General features: G+C 31.5%; 3 protein-coding genes and 1 long non-coding RNA gene across 6 annotated transcripts; 3 read left to right on the forward strand and 1 right to left on the reverse strand.

The window, feature by feature from the left end:
• Positions 1-646: 646 nt before the first annotated feature.
• On the forward strand, positions 647-11945 carry LOC148236473 (uncharacterized). Its single transcript, XM_088183658.1, has 11 exons — positions 647-772; positions 8421-9604; positions 9666-9780; positions 9847-10151; positions 10224-10354; positions 10424-10581; positions 10655-10745; positions 10810-11019; positions 11083-11199; positions 11267-11439; positions 11576-11945. The coding sequence occupies exons 1-11, from the start codon at positions 719-721 to the stop codon at positions 11747-11749; spliced, it is 2712 nt and encodes a 903-aa protein (XP_088039784.1). The 5' UTR covers positions 647-718; the 3' UTR covers positions 11750-11945.
• Positions 5207-5448, forward strand: LOC148236474 (uncharacterized). The gene is made up of 2 exons (XR_015809200.1): positions 5207-5293; positions 5374-5448. It is a non-coding gene; the product is annotated as an uncharacterized LOC148236474 (long non-coding RNA).
• Positions 11946-12906: 961 nt separating the features above from the next.
• Hyccin (PI4KA lipid kinase complex subunit hyccin) lies at positions 12907-20809 on the reverse strand. Of its 2 annotated transcripts, XM_088182247.1 has the most exons (8): positions 20658-20809; positions 20223-20386; positions 19982-20147; positions 15820-15914; positions 15535-15752; positions 15185-15468; positions 14943-15059; positions 12907-14876 (listed from the first exon to the last, which is right to left on the reverse strand). In XM_088182247.1, exons 2-8 carry the CDS (start codon positions 20370-20372, stop codon positions 14356-14358), a joined length of 1551 nt encoding a protein of 516 aa, XP_088038373.1. In that variant the 5' UTR covers positions 20373-20386; positions 20658-20809; the 3' UTR covers positions 12907-14355. The 2 variants fall into 2 exon arrangements, with proteins under 2 accessions (XP_088038373.1, XP_088038372.1); XM_088182246.1 differs by having other exon boundaries at positions 19982-20386; positions 20658-20796.
• Cox10 (Cytochrome c oxidase assembly factor 10) lies at positions 18867-25207 on the forward strand. Of its 2 annotated transcripts, none has more exons than XM_088182249.1 (8): positions 18867-19052; positions 22577-22690; positions 22758-22989; positions 23059-23254; positions 24135-24310; positions 24370-24549; positions 24612-24746; positions 24820-25207. In XM_088182249.1, the coding sequence occupies exons 2-8, from the start codon at positions 22613-22615 to the stop codon at positions 25047-25049; spliced, it is 1227 nt and encodes a 408-aa protein (XP_088038375.1). In that variant the 5' UTR covers positions 18867-19052; positions 22577-22612; the 3' UTR covers positions 25050-25207. The 2 variants fall into 2 exon arrangements, with proteins under 2 accessions (XP_088038375.1, XP_088038374.1); XM_088182248.1 differs by lacking the exon at positions 18867-19052 and adding an exon at positions 22201-22267.

Genomic DNA, 25207 nt, shown 5'->3' on the forward strand with positions numbered 1-25207 from the left:
CTTAGAATAAATATTTCATTCCTATACTAGAAGCAATTGAAACTATTATAATTTAAGAAGAAGAGGTTCTAGTTTATATATATACAATGATGTTGCAAATTTTTTTTCTTTTCTTACCAATCTGACAGAATTAAAGCAAGACATACAAATGTCAATAATTTCTTATATGATTTCACAATGAAAAAATCTAATATACGTTTATTCGATGAAATCTGCAAATACAAATAAATAAAAGTTTAAAATAAACTATATACCGGATTTATTAGCACATTAAAAATTAATCAATTTATCGATTGATATTTGACCAATCACAGGATAGAAATTTAAGAGCACATTATGATTACGCATTAAACAATGTTATAGAGCACTGACTCTTGAAAATAAATAGATTATAGTTAATTCTAGTGTTATGGATGGGAAGAATTACACTTAATGCCATAATTTGCTTAGAACGAGCTCCAGCCAAATCCGATCGGATCAAAGCTACCAGAAAGACGATTCGATTTTTGTAGAGTTGAAAATGGAACTGATAAATTCGTCAATAAATAAAATTGTTACAATTTAATCGAATATATTATCTAAACAAAAGAAAAATAAAGACGCGGTCCGTGGTGTGGCAACACCGGCAGCTGCTTGTTGTGTTTGCAGACTTGTGCGGGTGGCGAAGGCGAAGGAGGCGAAGTAAAAGGCCGTCGGGGGCGCAGGCTCTGGCGCCGCGATGGCGGGAGCTGCTGGGAGCGCGCGCCCTCCCGCCGACGAGCACGTCGTCGAGGTTTCTCTCACCGCACCAACTTTTTTCATCGCAAACTCACCGCAAAACCCATACGAATCATACTGTTTTCCCATTTGTATCCATCCACCGCTAATTACAGTTGCTGTGAACCTAGTCGAAGGTTATATCTAACTTTTGCCTACATTTATGTAATAAAACATTGCTGAAACTCTTAAATAAAATAAATATTACTACTTGCCAAATATATTATCGTCTGTGATCGATTATATTAAAAGATTAAAAACATAAAATAAATGCTATATCTTATAGAGACAAGCATACCTGATAGCGTTTTATAGCAACGTGATAAAGATATTGAAATTGACATTCAATTTATTTTTTAAATAAATTCCAATTTGTTAAAAATTAATATTTTTATAACAAAAACTTATTATATATGCGTCATTCGTTGTTCGGACCTGCTATAGGCATTTTTTATTATTATTTTTCATCTAAATTCAAAATGAATGTCTTATAAGATTCTTGTTAGAAAATAATATTAAAAAATTGCCCCTTAAAATACTTCCTTTACAGTCAAATAAACGCTGGTAAATCTTGAAACATTGCGAGTCCGTATCAGGCGACGATATGATATGTAGAGTTGATGAGGTGTATCTTCATGATTCAACTCTTAGAAGTCAAACAGCATTAAATAAACATTATTTGTTTTTGTTCTACGGTATAGTAATCATTTATGAGCAATATTCTAATATTTATTAATTTTATTTGCAGTCCATTTATTTTAGACATGGACGGTATTGTTTTTTGTTTTCGAGATTATTATCTTAACTCCCCTTTCACTACTGTTATAATTACATATATTGTAACCTTTGCCTTGCTTTGTAAATATTTTTTATATTTTTTAACCACTGTCGAGATAAAAAATAAACAACAGTTTAGTTCATAAACTTCATAAAATCAGTGTGCACGTCCGGAATCTAGTACGCTTATGTGTATGCTTGCCCAAAGTGGTACACTTTTTTGTGTGAGCACCCGGGAAGTAGTTAAGCGACTGTGAATTCTGCGTTCATCCTTTTTTGTGAGAAAAAATAGATTGTAGTATATAGCAATAAAAATCACTTCTGACCCTTTTTTTCATGAAAAGGATATAAATCTAAATATCGGGGTAAAAACACCAATAACACGTTACAGACCAATGACGCACTTATGAGTTATTTGTAATTATAATCTGTTGGCATTATTCAATATCATTTAAAACCAAAAATTTACTATAGAGAATTTAAAAAAATATATGTATTTACATAATTACATAACATAATAAGAAATTGTTTCTTTTAATTTGCTTAAAATACAAATCTTTCCAACCTCTGAATTATATAACTAGAAGTTAATAATGATTTTTTTCTCATCTAATATTTTGCTTAATCGTTAAAGTTTTGTATCAGTAATAAATCAGTCTGATATATTCTATAATTTATAGCAATAAGAAATAATTCTCAATTATTTTTTTAAAAACGTTAAATAAAATGTTATTTTTATTAAAAATTCATATTTATTGCCTTGTTTTGCATCGCAAAAAACAATGAATTTAGAGTTATTATTTTAAGGAAAAAAGTTAAAATGAAAACTATAAATAATAGTGTGGTTAATTTAAACAAAGATATTTTTAATTTATAATAAAAAAAATATTACTACTGTATTTTTACATCAATTAAACTTACTGGAAAAATGTCAAGTATATTTTTAGAGGAATATTTAACCCTTCGAGTGGTATTGCCGTACATTTACGGTGGTCGATCTTTCACCATTTTGAGGTACCCCATATAGTTTTATATTCACATATGTACATAATTTAAGAAATATATTTATACAATATTTTTTTAATTTAATTTAATGTAAATGATATATATAGAAAATAATATCAATAAATTAAAGAGTACGAAATAAATTAACGTAACAAAAAATATTTTATATATTTTTAATAAAAAATATTGACAGCCTCTGAATTGATATAAAAAATCCACAAAAGCCGAATAAGATATATTAAATATGTAAAAATATTTTTTGTTAAAACATACTAACACAAAAAAGTAATAAAATAAATCAAAGCAATGAAACATTGAGAATCTTTGATTTTTTTCTTTAATTTACTATAAATGAAATATATCATAAAATAACAATAAATAAATAACAGAAATAATTATGAAAAAATACATAAAATTAACTCACTCCAAAGTGTATATTAACAAATTTACAAATGTGTATATATTAACTCATTACTCAAAGGGTTAAACAGATAGTAGTACTTAGTAGTTTTGATATTATTGATATTGTCAGTTTTGAACTTTGGTATAGTTTCCTTAACAATAAAATAAAATGAGAGGCTTGGTGCAACTCCACTTTGAATCACCTCTAAGTGGGCGCTGTGCAATGTTATTGTTTTGAATTATTTATATTATTAAAAAAACAGGTAATAAATCATTATAAATTTTAATTAATATTTATTTTATATTAATCATGTTTTTCAATTAATATGTATGTATATGAAGCATTATGCAAATTTCCTTTGTTTGACTACAGGTCTGCATAAAATCTATAAATTAGGTCATTAATTGTGACTCACCTGTTAGTAGTTACCTATCCGTGTGCATATGTATAAATTCGTTCCCATTACCCGGGAATAGCATCAATCAATAATCGTGTTTTGTCCCTCTCTCTCTCTCTAACTCCCCGCAACCCTCCTTGTTGCTCTCCCCTTTCTGTTTTGCAGTTTGCATCTTGTGCATCTGTTGCACAGTACTCTCGTTTCACCATAATGTCTCAGAGGTTTATGGACTTATCCCAATTGCTTTTGGAGGTACATGCAACATTTCTTAGTTATAATACACTACAAAAAATATCACATTCTTTCTACAAAAGTAAAATATCTCGATTTATACTTGCTCTTTAGGACTTGCAACGATGTTCATAGTCACGAATCCACCCATTTATTATTATTTATTTTAACTATTAAAAATATTATTACCCAATTAAAGAATAGACTTTTTCTCTATTTGCCATAATAATTGTATGGCATATGTTTGCTTTTAGACTCCCCTTTCTTATTCTACACAAAGGGTTGTAAAAGGGACAAGCAAACCTGGTTGCGATGGCGAGCTTAACCCTTTCAAATTTTTTTCTATACACATTAATTTACGTGCATTCGAAACTATACAAATCACAATATGTATAGTTTTTGCTAATATGTTTTAAACATAAACATTGAATATTGAATTATAATAAATTTGTATTAGAAATAAAATAATACACACAAAAAAAAGATTAAAAATAAAAACCAACTTGAACATTGTTTTTTTTTAGCATTTTTTTACATAGCTGTTTTTCCTATAAAACATTTTTTTAAATATATTATAAAAAAACATGTTAAATAGGAAAAAATTATATTTTTTCTATTTTACATGTTTGAGTTTGAAATATTTACCTATAGAAACTTTCATTTATGATAATACTATTTTTTCATAGAATAAAAATGTTCTGTTTTTCCAGAATTAAGGATGTTAGTGTTTTTCTCGCCTTCAAAATAATTTTGTCTCAATCTTTTGGTACATCAGCAAGAACACTCTTTCTGTAAGGATTACATACATGAGAGTCCGTGTCGTTTGGTAAAAACGAATGACTTCTAATTGTAAAAATGTGTATCAGGCGATCATTTTTTTTAAAACATGACCGATGATGTACTAAAACCAAATTATCACATGGTTTTTATTTTGCTTGAAACATCCATCATTCAAAATGTATAATGATTTTGTTCCTTCAGGCAGGCAATGATTTGTCCAATAGAACAAAAGCGAAGTCACATCATTTTGACCACATTTAGCTTGACATTCGTGATACGTGTACATGACGCGTTTGCTCTTGTGTTTTTGCGGCGTTTTTGTAATATGAGCTGATCAATCCTGTGTAAAAAGGGTCGACAGTTTCTACAATTATACATACATATATTATATTTTATTTCTTCTTAATTCCACTCTTGTGTCTCTTGCATTTAATAAAAACAACTTACGGATAATTTATAATTCTTTTTTTTTATGTTAATATATAACTTAACAAATTATAAACAATAAAAATGGTTATAAACCAGTATTGTGCATTATGTGTCTGTATCAGGGGCGTATATTCAGGGTGTGCTAGGTGTGCGGCGCACACCCGCAAAACCATCTAAAATAGAAATTTAGAAAATTTAGGGCGTAAAGCGACATCATTTTGCATACAGTAGTATGCAAAATTATAAAATTTTAATATGCAGTGTATAGTATGCATTGGTATTTGTTATTCGCTCTGAACGTTTTCGCGCGAGCGATCGTTTTGGAACAACACATATAACGCGCCGACCTTGCGCGCGGCCGCTGACTAAAGTAAATTGTTCCGAGATTTAACGGTTGAAGTCGATCTGTCGGCTGGCAGCGCTCAGTAGTAAAATTGGTCTCGAATTTGGTGCGCGTACTTCAAAAACTCTTGCGTCCGTCGCTGCTTTTTTATTACATTATATCACAATAACAGGTCACTCATTTTTTATATTTTGGCGTAAAATAGTTTATTATCTTATTTACATATAATCAATATTTAATTTTCTATTCTAGATTATATTTTTTTATTTACCCCAATAATGATGAAGAATACTGTTGAAGATATTCTGAATAATCCATTATCAAAAAGAAGTTATGAAATTAAATTGAAGATAATCAAAATTGGCAAACCACGTCCACCTCTTCCCAATTTATTTATGAAGCATAAAGACAATAAATGTGAACATACAAGACATTTTTCATTTTCATCATATGAACGAACTGAGTGGTTAACAGGCTGCGAACTTCGATCTAGATTGTTCTGTTGGCCATGTATATTGTTTTCCAAATAAAGAAGCGTGTGGAGTAAAAGTGGATTTGCTGACCTTAGTCATCTGATAATGGCACTGAAAAAACACAAAAGAGCGCAGTCACATGTTCAATCATTTTTTTCTCTCAAAATGTTTGGAAAACAACGAATTGAAGTCATGATTGACGCTCAACGTAAAGCTAATATAAGTCAACATAATGAACAAGTTCATAAAAATAGAGAAATATTAAAAGGAGTGATTGACGCAGTAGTATATCTAGGAAAACAAGAACAACCTTTTCGAGGCCACGATGAATCCTGTAATTCACTAAACAAAGGAAATTACCTTGAATTTTTAAATGCACTTCGAGAATACGATTCTGTTTTGGATACTCATTTAAATACTGCAACGGTGTTTCGTGGTACTTCCCCAACCATACAGAATGACATAATTGAAGCAATTGGTGATGTTATTAAAGATCATATTACGGAAGAAGTAAATTCAGCAAATTTTGTCGCTATTATTCTTGACGAAACTTCAGATATAATGACGAACTCACAGCTCTCGACAGTTTTGCGTTTTGTTTATGAAGGTAAAGTTTACGAGCGGTTTATTGGCTTTACAGACGTTAGCTCTGATAAAACAGCCGATGGCTTATTTTGCCACGTTGTAAATATAATTGAAGAATTTCAAATTCAAGAAAAATTAGTTGGATAGACTTATGATGGGGCGAGTGTAATGAGTGGGCATATTCATGGTTTGCAAGCCAAAGTACTCGAAGTTTATCCATTGGCCATTTTTACACGCTGCTATGCTCATATGTTGAATTTAACATTACAACATGGTCTTTCCAATATAAAAGTGTGCAAATCATTCTTTCAAACTTTAAATGGATTGTCTGCATTCTTTTCGAAATCTTCCAAACGAATAAATGCTTTTCAAGATTTTGTAGGTAGAAGACTTCCTTCTGTTACACCTACATTTTACAATCCAAATCTTTTGACATATTATATTGCTGTAAGAAAGTTACCGAAATTTTGCAACAACTCAGACATGAACAGGAAAATAATTATGAAACATTATGGGATTCTTATGTAACGGAAGAAAATTATCCAAGACTGAGTAATGATTTGCTTGTTGAAGAAAAGCATGCGTTTAGCCAACTATTTAATACAATAGTTGATAATATATGTAAGCAAATTGAAAACCGTTTTTCTTCAATGTCCAAATTGGAATATTTTCACCTTCTGGAGAAAGAAAAATATGAGCAATATAAAGAAAAATTTTCAAATGAATTACTTACCAAACTGCAACAATTTTATGGAGCATTATTTGATTATATAAGTTTAAAAAATGAGCTTGCTGTTCTTTATCATTTGCCTGAATTTGCAGAGAAATCTGTTCATGAGCTTGTACAATTTATGAACACAAATAATCTTGAGTCAGGTTTTCAGGAAATAGATAAATTAGGCAAACTAATATTAACTCTTCCAAGCAGTACTGCTTCAGCAGAACGTTCATTTTCTGCTCTGAAACGAATTAATAATTGTTATCGAAGTACCCAAGGCCAAGAAAGGCTATGTGGCCTTAGCTTGATTTCAATAGAAAAAGGGAGCCTTATGGATATTAAAAAGAAGAGCACTTTTTATGATAGCGTGATAGAAAAATTTATGATTAAAGAAAGAAGATTAGATTTTATATATAAATAATTATAAGTTTATGTTTATTGGAAATTTGATATTTTTATATAATAATATTTTAGATTAGGTTTGATGTTTATTTATTTATTTATATATGGGAAAAAGCTGCAAGGCAGTTTAGGCATGTCAAAACCTCGGCTAATAAAAATGAAAAAATGTACGTTTTTTTTTATTTTTTATAGCACACCCAATATTAACACCCACCGTACGCCACTGGTCTGTATGCCATTGTACCTATATATAATTTTGAAATAAACTTTTATAAAAACAAGGAATATAAAACTTCATACGATTTTTTTTATATTTACACGATAAAAAACGAAGAAATTTTATTGCTTATTTTAACTTTTTTAAATTTTAAGAAAGAAGACATATATTATCATTCAAAGTTTTAAATTGATACATGCATTGTTTAGTCAGTTTAATATGAAGAACCACCAATGTTCATAACATTGGTAGTTCTTCATACAAAATGTTTGGACATTGGTTGTTTTTCCAAAAAGTAGTGATATTTTTTTTGTTTTTTTTTTCGATTTTTTATATTTGAACAATGCAAATATATTAACATTTTTTTATTTTCGTAAACTTCTTATTTTTTAAAATCTGGTCACTATATACTTATTTTAATGGCACCCATCAAACTGACGGGCTTATACTGTTCTTTCGACAAAATACCTGTTGATTAATCGATTTTTTCTAAAAAAAATACTTTGTTTTTCTTACTAATCTTTTTTTAATTGTATTTGTATTCGTTCATTTAAAGATGATTTCTGCGCTCTTGCAAAAATGGTTCTTACTTATACTTTAAATGTTGATGAATAAGAATGAGCTATCACCTTAATTGATAGGTAAGGAATTTATTATACTAGCTGTTTGTACACGGTGTTGCAGACAGACTAGAAAATATAATTGTAGTCTCAACTTGAATCCTTGCAGTACACCATAAGATTATTATTTTCTTTGTAATATACATAAACAAAAATACTTATTTAAAAAATTTACTATATTTGAGTGCAATCGTGCAAACAAATAATATCAGGGTGAATGTGAAAGAAAGATGTACATTAAATGTATATACATAGATATAATTTTACCATTTTTTTCCTTTCAGACATTGGCTGAAGTCTTCCGATGTTTCATATGCATGGAAAAATTGGTCGACGCCCATCTGTGTCCGCATTGTTCCAAACTGTGTTGCTATGTTTGTGTGAGAAGATGGCTAACCGAACAGAGGTCGCAATGTCCCCATTGCCGAGCTTCCCTTCATCTACACGAGCTGGTGAATTGTCGTTGGGTCGAAGAGGTAACCCAGCAAATAGAAACGATGCAACAGGGCAACGCCGGAAACCACAAAGACTTGGATCGCGACCGCTGCCCCAGCCACAACGAAAAGTTGAGCGTCTACTGCTGGACTTGTCGGTGTTGCATTTGCCATCAGTGTGCGCTGTGGGGCGGAGTACATTCCGGACATACTTTCAAGCCTTTGGAAGAAGTATACGATCAGCACGTCAATCAGATCAAAGAAGAAGTCACGCAACTCCGTCACCGTTTCATGGAAATCATCGGTTTAGTACACGACGTGGAGAGAAACGTCGAATCGGTGAGAGCCGCTAAAGACGAACGCGTCCGTGAAATAAGAAACGCAGTGGAGCTCATGATCGCTCGACTCGATTCTTCTTTGAAAGGGAAGTTGTTGACGTTGCTCGGACAGCGCAACGCCCTCACACAAGAAACCGAACTGTTGGAGCAGATGCTTCAAGAAATCGAGCACAAATTGCACACGTCCACCAGGTCCGAGTTGATTATGAAGAGTGGCGAGCTGTCGAAGATGATACATTCAGTACGAATAAAACCAATGACTACATTTGTGATCTGTAAAACTATTGTTCCTGCAGACTTTCACAGTGAAATAGTACCGGGATACGATAGCAGCACTTTTACTCTAGTAGGTTTTTCACAACTGCAACGTAAAGCCGACCCTGTGTACTCTGCGCCTTTGAGTACTAGCGGACTCTGTTGGAGATTAAAGGTATATCCGGACGGAAACGGTGTGGTCCGAGGTAATTATCTGTCGGTGTTTTTGGAATTGAGCGCGGGATTGTTGGAGACTTCGAAATATGAGTATCGCGTCGAAATGGTTCATCAAGGATGTAGAGATTCCAGTAAGAATATTGTGAGGGAATTCGCATCGGACTTTGAAATGGGGGAATGTTGGGGCTATAACAGATTCTTCAGACTCGACGCTTTAGCTAGTGAAGGGTATTTGAACGAAGAGAATGACACTTTGATACTGAAGTAAGCATTATATTATATTATATTTATGTTTCTTAGACTTAATCTACTGAATAATAATTAGGTTTCAGGTCCGGCCGCCTACATTTTACCAAAAATGCCGCGATCAACAATGGTACATAAACCAATTACTCACCATGCGAACTCAGCATATGAGTCAAGTGAATAGTCTAATTGAGGTATTTACTGTTTTCAAACGACTGACTTGTGTTTATAAATTGATCATGTTGATTTGTCGTTTTTAGAAGTTGAATCATGAAATGTCGAAAAACTATATGGCTTCGAATAAAGGAGTCAAACAGTCTAAAAACGATCCGTCTAAAAAGGAAACGAACCACTCCGACGCCGATAACATGACTTTGAAGCAGCTCGCGAATAAATGGACCAGATCCGGAGGAAATGTTAATAACGAAGGAGTTGAAAATTCGGTTATGATCAGAGACGGCAGCGGCAGTGCTTCTTCGTTTGTTGTACCGCAACATGAGTCTGTGTTGAAATATGGACTTACTCTTTTGGATGTGGATAGTTTAAATCTTCCTTCAACATCGAGGTATTATCACTAATTATAGATCTCAATTCATGTTTTAATATCATATTTCATATATTATTTATCGATTATCAGAACTTATCCGGTTCGCGATGATAATTTAAGAAACATGTCGTTTCCAGTTAGCTTGAATACATTGTTTTCTCCTACTCAACAATCTAGTCAATGTATAAAAAAGAAAAGTATTAAGCAAAATAAGGATTCAGGTATGTGTTTCAAATAAAAGTATATATTATTTATTATATGTTGATACAATCCAAATTATTTTTATTTAGCTAACGCATCCACTTCGTCTCCTTCCCATGTGAATAAAAATGGTAATGAGAGTAATGATAGGCAAGAGGCTGGAACATCATCGACTCATCAAGATCATCATTTGATCGACGGCTTAGAAGCGCTTTCTGATATATCGTCTTCGGGTAGTGATGTTGGAGTATGTATTTATTAGTAAGTTGGTAAAGATTTTAAAAAAACACTTATTAAATTATTCATTAATTTATTGCCAGGATCTGAGCAAACTCGAGGAATTGGTTTCAGAACTATCCAACAATACTCTAGCAAATGACGGAAACGAAATCGACAGTGAAACCATGTCTGGTAAGTTTTTCATCTAATATTTCAATCACTCAGTCATTCAGGATATGCTATTTTTTTATATCAGAATTTGTTGAACTATTGCACAACGCTGATCTGAATAGCTCCATTGCTACCCAGTCGTATTCAAGCGATCCGAGAAGTCATAGAGAACTTGGAATGTATGGGATCGGTGCATTTTCAACATCGGATCAAATCAGAAGCATAAGTAACCTGTTGTGTTCTTCAACATACAATGATAACGGTTGGATGTATCCGACGCAACTGTCATCCAAAGGTATCCTTATAAACCTGTAATAAAACTTAATCTTCCGTGGATATTTATTAGTTTATTCAACAGCATCCAACGTGACTGAGAACCGCCAAAGTGATAAAAAGTCGTCTAATAATGATATAAAGAAGCAAATTCAATATGTGGATCAAACAGATTATTCTAAGAGCGAAGGGACTTCATCAAGTATGCGTTTTATTTTTAACAATATATTTTTTATGCATAGAAGCTTATAAATGTTTTATTTTTCCAGACCGCGGCACTAGAACTAAACCGGAGCCGAATCAATCAAAATCTATGTATGAAGAGAAAGGCAGTCAAACAAACACCAGTACTCTGAGTAATTCGTCTCAAGCTTGTCAGCCGAGTGGATCCATCGAAACGATCCTCAATGCTAATTCGCCGTCTTTAAGCAACACCAACGAGGTTATTACATATTTTGTTTATAAAAGGAAGGGTGATAATATAATATAACACATGGATTCTTGGTTTATAAATTTCTAAATCATATAAGCATATTTTCGATTCATTATAAATAATAATAAATATGTTGAATTTTCAGGATTGTTCATTCGAAAGATTACTGGAAATTTTAACCTTGACTCCATTCGAAAATTCGATTTCGCCTAATGGAAATTTGGAAGTTAACAACCATCCTGTACCGCCGCCGCTGTATTGGGCTTCTTCAAACTATAACCATCCTGAAAAAGACGATACTACACCTGATAACGAATGAATCGATGTGCCATATAGACGCTTATCTATTCTGATTTAAATTATTTTAGGTGATATGTTTAATATACTATATTTAAAAATATTGGATCTCATTGTTTTCTGAAGATATAAAGACAAAAATATATATTATTTTCATGTGATTTTAGATCGTAAATTATAAAAATTATTGTTAGTTAAAATAAATGTATCTAAATCTATTTAGTTTGTTTTTATTCTGGGTCTGATTTCATCTTGAAGGGTTCTGAAGTAAAAAAAAACGTATTTTTGATCCAATTCTCAAGACATCATAAAAGTGCCATACTGTCATTTTCTCGATCCCATTCGCTATCAATTTATTCCTACGATTTCGGTGGAAACTTTTTGACTAGAGAAACTTCCACTAAAGATCTCGGAATCACTTTTGAGAGCAAGTGGAGGTTCTCTCTACACATACACTACGTCTTATAAATCTTCCAAGATGCTTGGCTTTGTTTTGGGAAACGACTTTCACTTTGACGATCCGTCAGTTATTCGCGTCCTCTATGACACTTTAGTTCATAGCATTTTTGAATCGGGATCTATAATTTGGAATCCCCAAATAAGCAAATATTCCCTTTTAGCAAAAAAGTTTTTAAGGTACCTTAACGAAAGGACACATGGTTATTATCCGTTCTTATATCCCAGGTCCTTTCTTTTAGGAGTGTTGGGATACGATTCGTTGAGTTCTCGTAGAAAGTTGTATGTCACTAAACATTTCTGAGGGGTGCTGTCGACAATTCAGCTATTCTCGAGAAATTCCAGAATGTCTTCGAGAATCACGATCGCGTCCTCTTTTGATGGCCGTTGGAGCTAGGACATTCGTACTTGCTGACTCACCTATGGCTGTAGCCATCCGGCTCCTTAATACGCTGGCATTACACATTGACTTGTTTAATGTTAGCTACGAGGAGCTGATTCAGTTTGTATCATTTAATTTTGATATTTTATTTCATTATTTTTTGTGTATTTAATAATATATATTTATAAATATTTTTTTTATTGAAATAATACAATTATTGTTTTCAACTATCGTGACGCATTGGGGTAATCTGTTAGGTAACAATGTTTTAATTTAATCTAAATAACTAAATTTTATTTAACAAATTGGAATGGACGAGAGATGGAAAATAAATTAATTAATAACAGACTGCATAAAATTTATTGAATTAATAATGCATATATTGAACAATAATAAGATTAAAATGAGCTAAGGGACTATTAAGTACTTGTCAAATTTATATGCCCTCTTATATATACATATATATTTATATACATACTTTATATAGATACACATTTACGTTATTATAATTTACATTATAACTTTCGCTTAAACAGGTAGTCAACAGTATATGATTGTACAGTAATAATAATAATAATATTTGCTCACTATTACAACAACAAGATTTGCGTAAAAGTCGCACAGTGATGTCTAGCTTATGTTTAAAATTTTCATATTGCAAAATGGGAAACTGCTATATGACTGACCTGTCGCTTTTCCATTATGAGAGATCACACGTTAATACCAGATGTGTATGGTAAGATACGTTCCCTTTCGCTTGCTCGTGTGTTAAGTGAGAAGAAGTGGATCTGCAGAACGTATGTATCGCACACCCTTATCTCTCACTCACTCTCGTCACTTAATAGCGAGCGAGCAAAGAGAATGTATCACACCGTACACGCCTGATTAATACCAAATAAATAAATAAATAATTTGAATGCCACATTATAAATAAATACACATTTAAAATTTTATGCTAATGTTATTTGTCAATTGGAATGTAACCATAAATTGGTATATACAGGCACACCTTTGTTTATTTTAATAAAGAAAAAATATTTAATCTATGCTGAGATTATGCTAGATGCGCAAACACTGATGGCAGTGTCAATTTTATTATTAATTTATATTAATATTGAACATTAAATTCTTATTTCTATACATGGTGTGACTGTATATTGCATAGTAATCACAAAGTATGTTCAATTATAATAATATTAAGGAAATTAACAGTACATTCTCAATTATTATATTATAAAGTTGTTGCATAAGCTCTGTTGAAAGTTTAGTAATATTTTTTTTATTATAGAATCAATACACATTAATATTCAACAAAATATTATTATATCGTTTACCATATAAGATCTCTGAAGATTCAATCGCAATCATACGTAATGGAAAATTAACTAATAGATCATGAGATTAAAAACAGGACTTACGCAGCAACTTACTGAATCTTTGAAATTGTTTTGAATATATCAACACAATAACAATTGTGTCAATATAATAACGATCAATTTCATACATATATAATATATTATCAATTGAAAATCCTTAATAATATCAAATTTCATAATTATTGGAATCAATATTTAGGATCAAACTATTATAATTTTTACACGGGGCATAACTTACATAACCATAATCAACAACGTATAAATTTGATAGTAAATAGGGTAATTTTGTTATTGATACACATAAACATTATTAGGAATCGTCCCCGAATAACCATAAGTCATAAATAAATGTTATACGATTCAACAAAGCTAAACAAATTTTGTATAAACAACATTACATCTATTTATTTCGAGTTAAACGGAACTAACTTGCATGGAAGAGAATCGCTTTGTGGCGCCGTCTAAGTCGATGGAGTCCATCGTGATTTGCGAGTGGGCGTCGGACGTATCCCCGCTGTTTTGCAAAGAGTCCGACACCATGGACACCTTCTCTTCGCTGATTATACTATTATTGCTCTCGTTTGTGGTCTCGCTTAACAATTTCTTTTGCAGCATCGGACTCTGGTAGTCGGTGCTGTCTCCATTCGACGTGATGAGACTGTTTTTACTGTGAGCCTTCAGATCCTTGAGAGATGGCTGAGTTTTCTTGACGTTTTCACCGCTCACCGGATTCATCTTGATGGAAGATAACTTAATGTCTTTTTCTTTGTCTTTTGCCTTCTTACCGAGCCCCGGGAAAGACGGCAGTTTTGTCTTTGAGCTGCGCAGGGAAGAGTTTCTGTTTGTCGATATTTCAGCTTCAGTTTCTTCCGTAATTGCGTTAAGAGCGTCGCTGTTTTCAGTATTTGCAGTACCGATTTGGATGGGTATGTCATCTAGAATTTAAAACAATAAAAAATCAGAACTATTGAAACATCTCATTTGATAATTTGAATACGCACCTGGAAGTTTTTTAGTTCTGAAAGACGCATTAGTGATCATCGATTTCGATATAGTGACTGTCGTTGTCGCTGGTGATAGAGCCACACTGATACCCATCGGTCCGTCGCATGGTTGTCCTACAAATACACATTATAACCAATATCTCAAATCTAAAACTACATCTACTTGTACAGAATTTGAGTGCTTATTAGGCTTATGAATTTTTCTTTGGAAACTAATCGAATAAATCAATTATAAAAACCTGATGGATTAGCCTGTAAGGAGTTCAAAACGGCTCCAGTCACCATAAGCACGTCCGCGTAACCTTCGTAAGATGCTCTAGCAGCGATATCGTTCAATGCTTGAAACGCTAATGTATAAAACTCGTTGAACATTGCAAAGTACACCCCGTGCGTCAATTCCAATAAAAATTGAGGCGTTATCGGAATTCTCACAGGCAGACTGTATATGGATCTTAATTCGATTTGCGGTGTAGATATGCTGTTCTGTTTGGTTGATAAGTTATAAAAACCTTGACTCACAAATCTAAAAGAGTTGTATAAATGTACATTAATATTTGAAACCCAACAAATTATTTACAAAAATATTTACCTTGAAGCCACTATACAAAATTGACGTAACGAGGATTTGGATAGATGGCTCAATTGCCTGTTGAATACGAACAGTAGAGCCGTCATCACTTTTATTCTGTTTTGGGCATTGAGCGCTTCGATTTGTGGTAAAGGTCCCCAATTGACTAGTTTTGTGTTGCATTCTTCCCATCTCCTCAGAGAACTTTCGGTAAGAAAAGCTGGAGCTAACGTTAAAGGCTGAAAAATATTTATCTTGTATTAGATAACTTCAATGGTATGTATATAACAAAATTATGTATATTACTTCATGATAGATTGAAGCCTGTGCTAAAGATGGCAATCGGAACGATACGACTTTAGGCTTTCCGTTTTCATCCATGACTTCCAAATTATAAATTCCTGCAATATGGAAAAAAATGTAATATACGCCTCAATATGTTTAATTGATGCAAGGTATAATTTTAAATCTAGATTTGCATTCAGATTATTACAGTCTTTATTTTAATAAAGTACACGTCGCCAGCTCTGTCAACAGAATTGTTTCTGGTTGGTACTGTACCATATATGGTACAGTACCATATATGGTACTGTACCATATACTGTACTATACATTACCATATATGGTACAGTACCATATATGGTACTGTACCATAAACTTTACTATATATGGTACAGTACCATATATGGTACAGTACCATATACTGTACTATATGTGGTACAGTACCATATACTGTACCATATATAATACATAACCATATATATTACATTACCATGTATGGTACAGTACCATATACTGTACTATATATGGTACAGTACCATATATGGTACAGTACCATATAACTATATATGGTACAGTACCATATATGGTACAGTACCATATACTGTACTATATATGGTACAGTACCATATACTGTACTATATATGGTACAGTACCATATATGCCAGCTCTGTCAACAGAACGGTTTCTGGTTTGAACTGTATTATATATGGTACAGTACCATATATGGTACTGTACCATATATAATACACCATATATGGTACATACCTGTACCATATATGGTACTGTACTATATATGGTATTGTACTATATATGGTGCTGTACCATATACTGCTGTACCATATACTGTACAATATATGGTACTGTACTATATATGGTACTGTACCATATACTGTACTATATATGGTACAGTACCATATACTGTACCATATATGGTACATTACAATACCATATATGGTACTGTACCATATACTGTACTATATATGGTACAGTACCATATATGGTACAGTACCATATATGGTAAAGTACCATAATGTACCATATATGGTACAGTATATAGTACTGTACCATATATAGTACAGTATATGGTACAGTACCATATATAATACTGTACCATATATAGTACAGTATATGGTACTGTACCATATATGGTACTGTACCTTATATAGTTATATGGTACTGTACCATATATGGTACTGTACCATATATAGTACCATATATGGTACTGTACCATATACTGTACTATATATGGTACAGTACCATATACTGTACCATATATGGTACAGTGTATTATATATGTTACAGTACCATATACTGTACCATATATGGTACATTACCATATATGGTACAGTACCATATATGGTACAGTACCATATACTGTACCATATATTTATATATAGTACCATATATGGTACTGTACCATATACTGTACCATATATGGTACATTACCATACATGGTACATTACCATATATGGTACATTACCATATATGGTACATTACCATATATGGTACAGCACTATATATGGCACAGTACCATATACTGTACCATATATGGTACAGTACGTTTAACATTTTTTCTGTATATACTGTACCATATATGGTACAGTACCATATACTGTACCATATTAATTGTCATTAGAACTATTAGAGAAAATCGATCTGGAAAATGTTCCTTACTTGACAATAAAATGGCGAAAAAGAGAGGGTTCTACGACTACTGTGTCAGTGATGACATAATAATATGTAAGTGGCATGATAACAGTAAGATGTCAAATGTCAGTATTCGCAATAACTGAAAAAATCATTGTTTCACAACCTCAACCAATCCATCAATATAATTTAAATATGGCAGGGGTAGGTCGATTAGACCAGAACATATCTTCGTATAGAATTAGTATCCGCGGTACAATCCTCTCATTTTACATTGCATTGATATGGCAGTTCGAAATGCTTGGTTGCTTATCAGAGATAATTGTAGGACGATAGATCTGTTGACTTTCAGGAGAAGTACTAGAACAGCTATTATAGAAACAAGCTTTGCAGTAAGCCAGAACCAAGCAGACCATCTTCACTGACGACTGAGGAAATACGATGGTAAATATCATTTGGTTATAGAACAAAGTAACCAAACAAGACATGGGCTTTGCCATCAACAGTGCCTTTCCAGATGCATACAATGGAATGTTGAACTACACGTTGAGTATTTTTTGGATTAACATACTAAAAACTAACGTTAAATAACACATTGTGGAAGATAAATGCAAAATTGTAAGTGTAGGATGTTATTTTATTATATTGTAATGATTAAAAATAAAGTAAACATTAAACGTCATTCTTTGTCTTTTGAGTGTACATGAGCATATTGTACTATATATGATACGACTGATTCCCAGCAACCCTTACATAATTTTTTTTTCATATTTATTAGATGACATTCAGATCTCCTTGATTCTAATAATAATAAAACAATTATAATATTCTGAGAAAATTATTTTCAAGTCTAAATGGGTTAAAAGCCACAAGAGACCACAATGGTTTCGCTTATAAAATGGCACCCGGGAAAAATTCTTTGCTTTATTAGGACTGTTGTACAACACGTGGACACTGGGATGCGCAGATGTGCGCATTTCGATTTTTTTCCTAGCCGCCAGGGCGCGTACATGAGCTTGTTTTGACTCTTTTACATGGCCCCGGGACACGCGCACATATTTTTTAATATTAAGAGATGTCATTATTAGGATTTGAAAAATATTATTAAAAAATATTAAATCTTGTACTATTTTCCGTGATTTACTTTTACAACCATTTTTCATTATCATTTATCGAGCAGTAAAAAGTGTAATATCATTTCTGGCTTTTGTAAATACAATGAAAGGGATTTAAGAAAAGATCTTTAATATTGGCAACTTCATTTTTTTTGACATTATTTTTTTTATCAATTATTTAAACAAACTATGTACCTAGCTAGCTGTCGATCACTCACTGTCGCAAGGTACCACAGCTGGTTAAACATAATTATTGTTTTTTTAATTCAAATATCAATTGCTACATATATCTTAATCGACTATTTTGTTGAGGTCATATTCTCACAGACTTGACGCCAGTAATACACAACTCGCGGCCCACATCAGTTTATTCTGCGACCCGCAAATGTTTCGAAAATTAGTATAATAAGCAAATCCCTAATCCATTGCAATATCAATACGATATTTTACGGTCAATAATTTTACAAAAATAATGCTTTATCAACCGATAAAATTGTAAGCTTTCTAATAAAAATATATAATAAACTAAAATCCTACTTTTCTGAGATTTTGCTTTTACAACTTTTCATTATCATTTATCGAGCATTAAAAAGCGTAATGTTATTTCTAGACTTTGTGAAAACGACAGAAGGGATTTATTAACCACTCCATCCTCAGGATGAAGGGTCTTTCATATTATGCAAATTCATTATTTTAATCACTTATTTATATAAACTAACGTTTCTAATAATTAAAAATAAAGTAAAAATTAAATGGTTAATTTGCCTTTTGGGTGTGCATGAGACTACTGTACAATATGAGTTTAGTTCTAAAAATAAGTTGATGGCATCAAAATATATGTATGTAAAATCCTCTAGATCATATTTCCAAATAATTTTACAAATGACTCATATTTACGTCAATGGCTCTTAGCCTGTTAACTGCGTTAGACATATATACACTTCAATCCAAAACTGAATTTTGGTTCCGTTGGCTGATATACTCATTGTGTAAAATAAAAAATTACAATTTATTACAAAAACTCAAAATTTTAGTAAGAAGTAAAAAAACGTCATTTAGTGGTATGTTCCCTTTATATTACTAAAAAAAATGCTAAAACGCTAAAAAAATATTATTTGTTATATTAAATTTTAATTTATTGATATTATTTTCTATAGAAATGATTTACATTAAATCAAATTAAAAAATATATTGATTTGTATTTAAACAATGAAAGATCGACCACTGATACCGCTCAAAGGGTTAAGAAAAACATGAATTTGTTCCGAAAGATTCAAATTGGTTACGAATGAAATTTGTTAATGTCGAATATTTATTAATTAATTCGTAAGAGCGCACAGTTTTAAAAATAAAGTAATTGGCGATAAATTAAATAGCAAAAACCTATTGACATGTATTGTTCATATAATATTTAAAAATATTACCAATGAGTAACGTCTCGATGCTCTTGTGATTATGTTTATCATTGTTAGCAATGGCGTTCAAATAAAGGTGTATCAGGGACGGTAGAAATTGTAAAGCAAATCTACGCAGTATATCTTCGCCAGACCTATAGAATCCAAACAACTGGGTGCAAATTGGTTCAATTAACTGAAAAGATATAAAAAATAAAAAACGTGAAATTAGGAAATTAGTCTTTACATATTCACATATTATATAATTTACTTGTGCATATTTATTTTTCTCGTCAAGCAGCGTATAAAGCGCTTGCTCCGTGTCGTGGTTTTGATCATGTTGAGCCGCAAACGTGTGCAACTCGGCCGAACCCAACGAAGCCCAATCCGACAACCACTCGGTGATAATTTGCTCGCTCATTTCCTTCGAAGCGACTAAAATCGATTAAATAAGAAATCTTATATAAATGACAGACAAATATAAAAAAATACTTGCAGTTACATAAATTGACATTGAATTTGTGTAATATGAACGTATAACTTTGCGTGTCGCGTTCGCACCGTACAAAATTGAAGGTGAATCATAGCACGGTTCAAATGACCATCTGAGCTTCGTCAATTAGTCAGAATCAAAGTGCAAAGTCGACGTAGGATGACATTAATTGTGAAACGTTAAATTAGAACGGGAGCTAAAATGAATACGTACCTCACTATGAAACAATATGCAAAAAATAAAAAAAATCCAAGCCGGTTTTATTCATCTCATACTAAGTGGCATTTTGACTGATCGCTGAATTCAGTGACAGCGGAGCTGACCACTAGGGTTGTTCTATTTCCTAGTTAACGTAACTGGTTACTATTTATCTCATTTCAACGTACAATGCCTTGTAATAATAAATATTATTTTCTAATTTTAAATTAAATAATAATTTATTCAAAAAGCATGAGTGTTTTATTTCAAATTATGCTTTTCTCTAATAAAATACTCTTAGAGTTTTTATATCATAACACTATTTTTTAAAACTATCGGGGTGCTTTATTTAAAAATTCAAGAAAAACGTTAGATTTTTAGTACAATACGTATATGCTTAAATTTTGCATTACAAATCAGTAAGTGAATCAGAAGTAGAATCAGCACTATTTTTATTTTAAACAAATATATTGTATAATTTACGGTATGACTGTGTTACGTCTGTGCAATTAACAAATCATAATTTTAAATAAATTTAAGCCCTACACATATTAATAGTTATTTACAATATCGTTAAATCAAATTTCACACGATGTTTCAAAGTTAATTAGGGCCGACCCTAGGTTATATGACACCTCAGATAAAAATTTAATTTACCCCCCCCCCCTTCCTTTAAATACTTTATCCTCTCATTACATTCAGAACATGAGCTAAACGAATACATTACAAATTAATGTTATATAATATTATATTTCACTCTATATTATTTTTTACGATTTGTGGGTATTTGAAAAAATGTGGTTATTTTTTATTTTCGTTACTCTGGTAATACCGATGTGAAGGTGGCGGAGGGAAACACAATTTTTTTTGTGGACTCAATAATAGCTTACAAATTATGCACTTGCTCATTTTCTAAGCGCTAGTTAAAACTGTCAACAAATAATATATACATGTTTTTATTGTTTTACAGCGAATAGCTTCGATCATTGCTTAGATCAGCGCATATGCAATCAGCAAATAATTTTAGAATATATTTGTTAGTAATATTCTTTGACAATTTTTATATGAATATATAAAAATTGTCAAAGCCTGCGGCTGCCTGTACTGCCTGTTCCTCGGCTAGCCCTGATATGAATAATTAGTAAATAAAAAAAATTGTAACTAAAAAAGCAGTTTATTTGCGTTGCAGTAATATGTTTTATATTTTTTATTGTTAATAACTATCTTTTACTTATAAAAAAACTTCGCGTAAATAGAAAAACGATGGATCATGAAAAAAATACTGTAATATTATGTTTAAAACTATATTTTGAAAATGTGAGCTTTTTCATAGAATAGTGGGAAAAATGTATAAAAATTATAATATTATTTTTACCCAAAAGTAGAATTTACACTTAGGATAACCGAAATTATTATTTAAAGTATTATTTGTATACAAAAAAAATATATTGCTGTATTAAACATATTAAATGTATAAATAAACAAAGTATTTACTTTTTATTTTTCTCAGTGGTCATAACAAGTTATATAATCAAAATACGTTTGCGCATGCGCATGTCTTCTCGCTCGAACTGTCATGCTGGGCACTCTGAGCTCTAAGCGCTAATAGTTTTCATCTGATTTAGGTTATATTTTGATCGTTTATATAACAAATTACTATACTTTTTATATGCATTTATATTGTCTGATCTACTAACAACTTAAAATATATAGAACACATTTCATATTTATTACTCTTAATTATTATTTACACTTAAATAAACGTTATTTATCAATTAAATAACTATATTTTAATTTGTTTAAACGTTATTTTTTGTATGTTTTTACTTTATGGTTCAATGGTTGCTTGTGAGCTTGTGAAATGATAATAGTATAGGTTAAGTGCAGTCATATGATGTTCAATCTTATCATGCGATGATAATTTTATTTTTTAGATTTTTCAAATATGCCGTAGCGCAAAATACCGAGCGATGTCTTTAACACTATCGATTTGGAAGACATGCTGCAGATTTAGTACAAAAACTAATTTTATTTATAATAATTATAATGTGAGTATAATTTTTAATTATTTTTTATGCTTTACTTCACGCGATGATATCATTATATTGATTTCAGGTGCTAAAGTTTTCAACTTTTGTTATACCGCCGACATTAAGACAGAATCCACATCAATATTATGTTACCGAGTTAAAATTTAGCACTTATGCTCCGTTGCATCAAAACATAAAAAACCCAAAAGGTGCAACTGACGATTTAAAAAATCAACCAGAATGGCAGAAGACGCCGATGCTAGAGGCTGGAAAGTTACCACAGTATTGTTTGATGTTATCTAAAATACGACTAACGTGTAATTAAAAAAGTAAATTATAATTTAAGATAACTAAAATTAGGTTTTATAATTTTTTTACTGTTTCAGCATTAGTGGTTTTGACTTCAATGGCTGGATACGCTCTTGCACCTGCTCCATTTGATCCTACGACATTTGTTTTATGCTCTATTGGCACTGGTTTAGTATCATGCGCTGCCAATTCAATAAATCAATTTTTTGAAGTTCCTTTTGATGCACAAATGAACAGGACGAAGAATAGAGTTTTAGTTAGAGGCTTAATATCGTAAGTTTAAAGTTTTCATTTTACTCACTCACGTATTTTACACTATAACTACAGATTGCAGTAAATAACAAATTGATTGATATGATAAAAGCAAAAATTATAATTATTTATAGATTTGGCCTTTTTTATTAATATTTTGGCGACAGATACTGATGGGTGGCAATCAGACATGGATCTAGCCGCTGTAGTAGATTTTTATTGAATATTAATGTGATGTACACATTTAATATATATCAGTGAACGGTGCACGAGGCAGCACTGCCAAGTTGCGAGCCTGCCAAAGTTCGCCAAGAGAATGTCGCATCACAGTCAGTGTTACTAGAGTGCCGCCAAGTTTAAACCATCATTTTTTTTAATATATATGTATAAATACATAAATGAGTCCACACAGTACCATACCTTAAAAATATGTACTTATCGAAATCAATGTTAATATCAAGGAACAGATTTATATGTCATTTTAATTTCTTGCATAGATGTCAAGGAGCACATATACTAAAATAATAAAATAAAATTAATACTAAAATAGTTTTAACTTTCTACAATATGTGAATCATTGTAATTGATGATTCTCAAACTACGTTTTGCATATTGCCGTCGCAAAAATGTTTTTATGGAAATTTGCAGAACATATTTTAAAAACCATCAATATAGTACATCAATTCTTTTTTAATATTCCAACCGCGATAGTTTGAAAGTTTGACCATTTTGTAAAAACATACAAAATCAAAAACTTATATCATCAAATCGTGCTCAGGTCTTGACAATATTTAGCATTTATCCTTTAATGTATTTTACATACAGTAATTGTTTTACTCTTAATACATTGTTAATTTCAGTTAAATACAATGATCTTTCATCAAATACACGTTTTTTTCAGACCAATTCATGCTGCAAGTTTTGCTTTTGTGACGGCAGCTTCAGGGATTGTTATATTAAACGTTGGCGTTAACACTCTCACTGCACTCTTAGGATTGAGTAATTTGATTCTTTACACGTGCATTTATACCCCTATGAAAAGAATATCAATTTATAACACTTGGGTTGGATCCGTCGGTAAGGATTTTTAAATTATTAAATAATTAAACTTAAATAAAATCATAAATAATTTCCAGTCGGTGCTATTCCACCATTAATGGGTTGGGTGGCTTGTGAGGGATCTTTCGGAGATGGAGCAATTGTATTGGCTGCATTACTGTATTCGTGGCAATTTCCACACTTTAATGCACTTTCGTGGAATCTTCGTCCTGATTATTCGAGAGCCGGCTATAGAATGATGGCTGTGACTGATCCAGGTATAAAATAGATATATCAATATTTGATTTTCATATCTTATACATTGCATTTAACTTTACAGCTTTATGTAGAAACGTAGCATTTAGACACACAGGCATTATAACAGCCGTTTCTTGTGCAGCACCTTACTTTGATGTTACAAACAATTGGTTTGCAATTGAATCGTTACCACTGAATCTTTATTTCATGTACTTAGGTATGTAATTTATATATTAACGTCATCAATTTATTATAGCATGCTACGATCAATTTAATTGTTTATATTTCAGCCTGGAATTTCCGACAAAAATCAGATAGTAAGAGTTCTAGAAAACTCTTTAGGTTTTCTCTCATTCATTTGCCGGCACTGATGGTTTTATTTTTGATAAACAAAAAGCGGTGGGTAAACAGCAACGATTTAGGCGAAAGCAAAACCTTATACACAGAATCGTGGCTCACTGATAATAAATTCATAAGAGGACTATCGAGAGGTACCGTAGTAAATGCTTATAGAGAATAAAGAGATTGACAAAACTATTTTTGAGTCATTAATAAATAGTAAAACTGTGTTTTATAACATATGTATTTTTTAAGATTTATTTATATGTATAATTTCAATTGTATTATACCTATTAGCAAATTGTTAATAAAAAGAGTAAGTAAGATTACTATTTTTCA

The sequence above is a fragment of the Plectrocnemia conspersa genome, unplaced genomic scaffold (assembly GCF_051122295.1).
Source record: "Plectrocnemia conspersa isolate PC_06_02 unplaced genomic scaffold, ASM5112229v1 ptg000003l, whole genome shotgun sequence".
NCBI lineage: Eukaryota > Metazoa > Arthropoda > Insecta > Trichoptera > Polycentropodidae > Plectrocnemia > Plectrocnemia conspersa.

What these genes read in the sequence shown, in the direction of transcription:
- LOC148236473 (XM_088183658.1), top strand. Translation starts at nt 719, where the DNA reads ATGGCGGGAGCTGCTGGGAGCGCGCGCCCTCCCGCCGACGAGCACGTC. An exon ending in AAGTGAATAGTCTAATTGAG is followed by an intron (nt 9,781 to 9,846) that starts GTATTTACTGTT and finishes TGTCGTTTTTAG; the next exon opens with AAGTTGAATCATGAAATGTC. An exon ending in TAAGCAAAATAAGGATTCAG is followed by an intron (nt 10,355 to 10,423) that starts GTATGTGTTTCA and finishes ATTTTTATTTAG; the next exon opens with CTAACGCATCCACTTCGTCT.
- Hyccin (XM_088182246.1), bottom strand. Translation starts at nt 20,372, where the DNA reads ATGAGCGAGCAAATTATCACCGAGTGGTTGTCGGATTGGGCTTCGTTG. An exon ending in AGGCTTCAATCTATCATGAA is followed by an intron (nt 15,753 to 15,819) that starts GTAATATACATA and finishes AATATTTTTCAG; the next exon opens with CCTTTAACGTTAGCTCCAGC. An exon ending in CTTACAGGCTAATCCATCAG is followed by an intron (nt 15,060 to 15,184) that starts GTTTTTATAATT and finishes GTGTATTTGTAG; the next exon opens with GACAACCATGCGACGGACCG.
- Cox10 (XM_088182249.1), top strand. Translation starts at nt 22,613, where the DNA reads ATGTCTTTAACACTATCGATTTGGAAGACATGCTGCAGATTTAGTACA. An exon ending in ATCTAAAATACGACTAACGT is followed by an intron (nt 22,990 to 23,058) that starts GTAATTAAAAAA and finishes TTACTGTTTCAG; the next exon opens with CATTAGTGGTTTTGACTTCA. An exon ending in CACTTGGGTTGGATCCGTCG is followed by an intron (nt 24,311 to 24,369) that starts GTAAGGATTTTT and finishes AATAATTTCCAG; the next exon opens with TCGGTGCTATTCCACCATTA.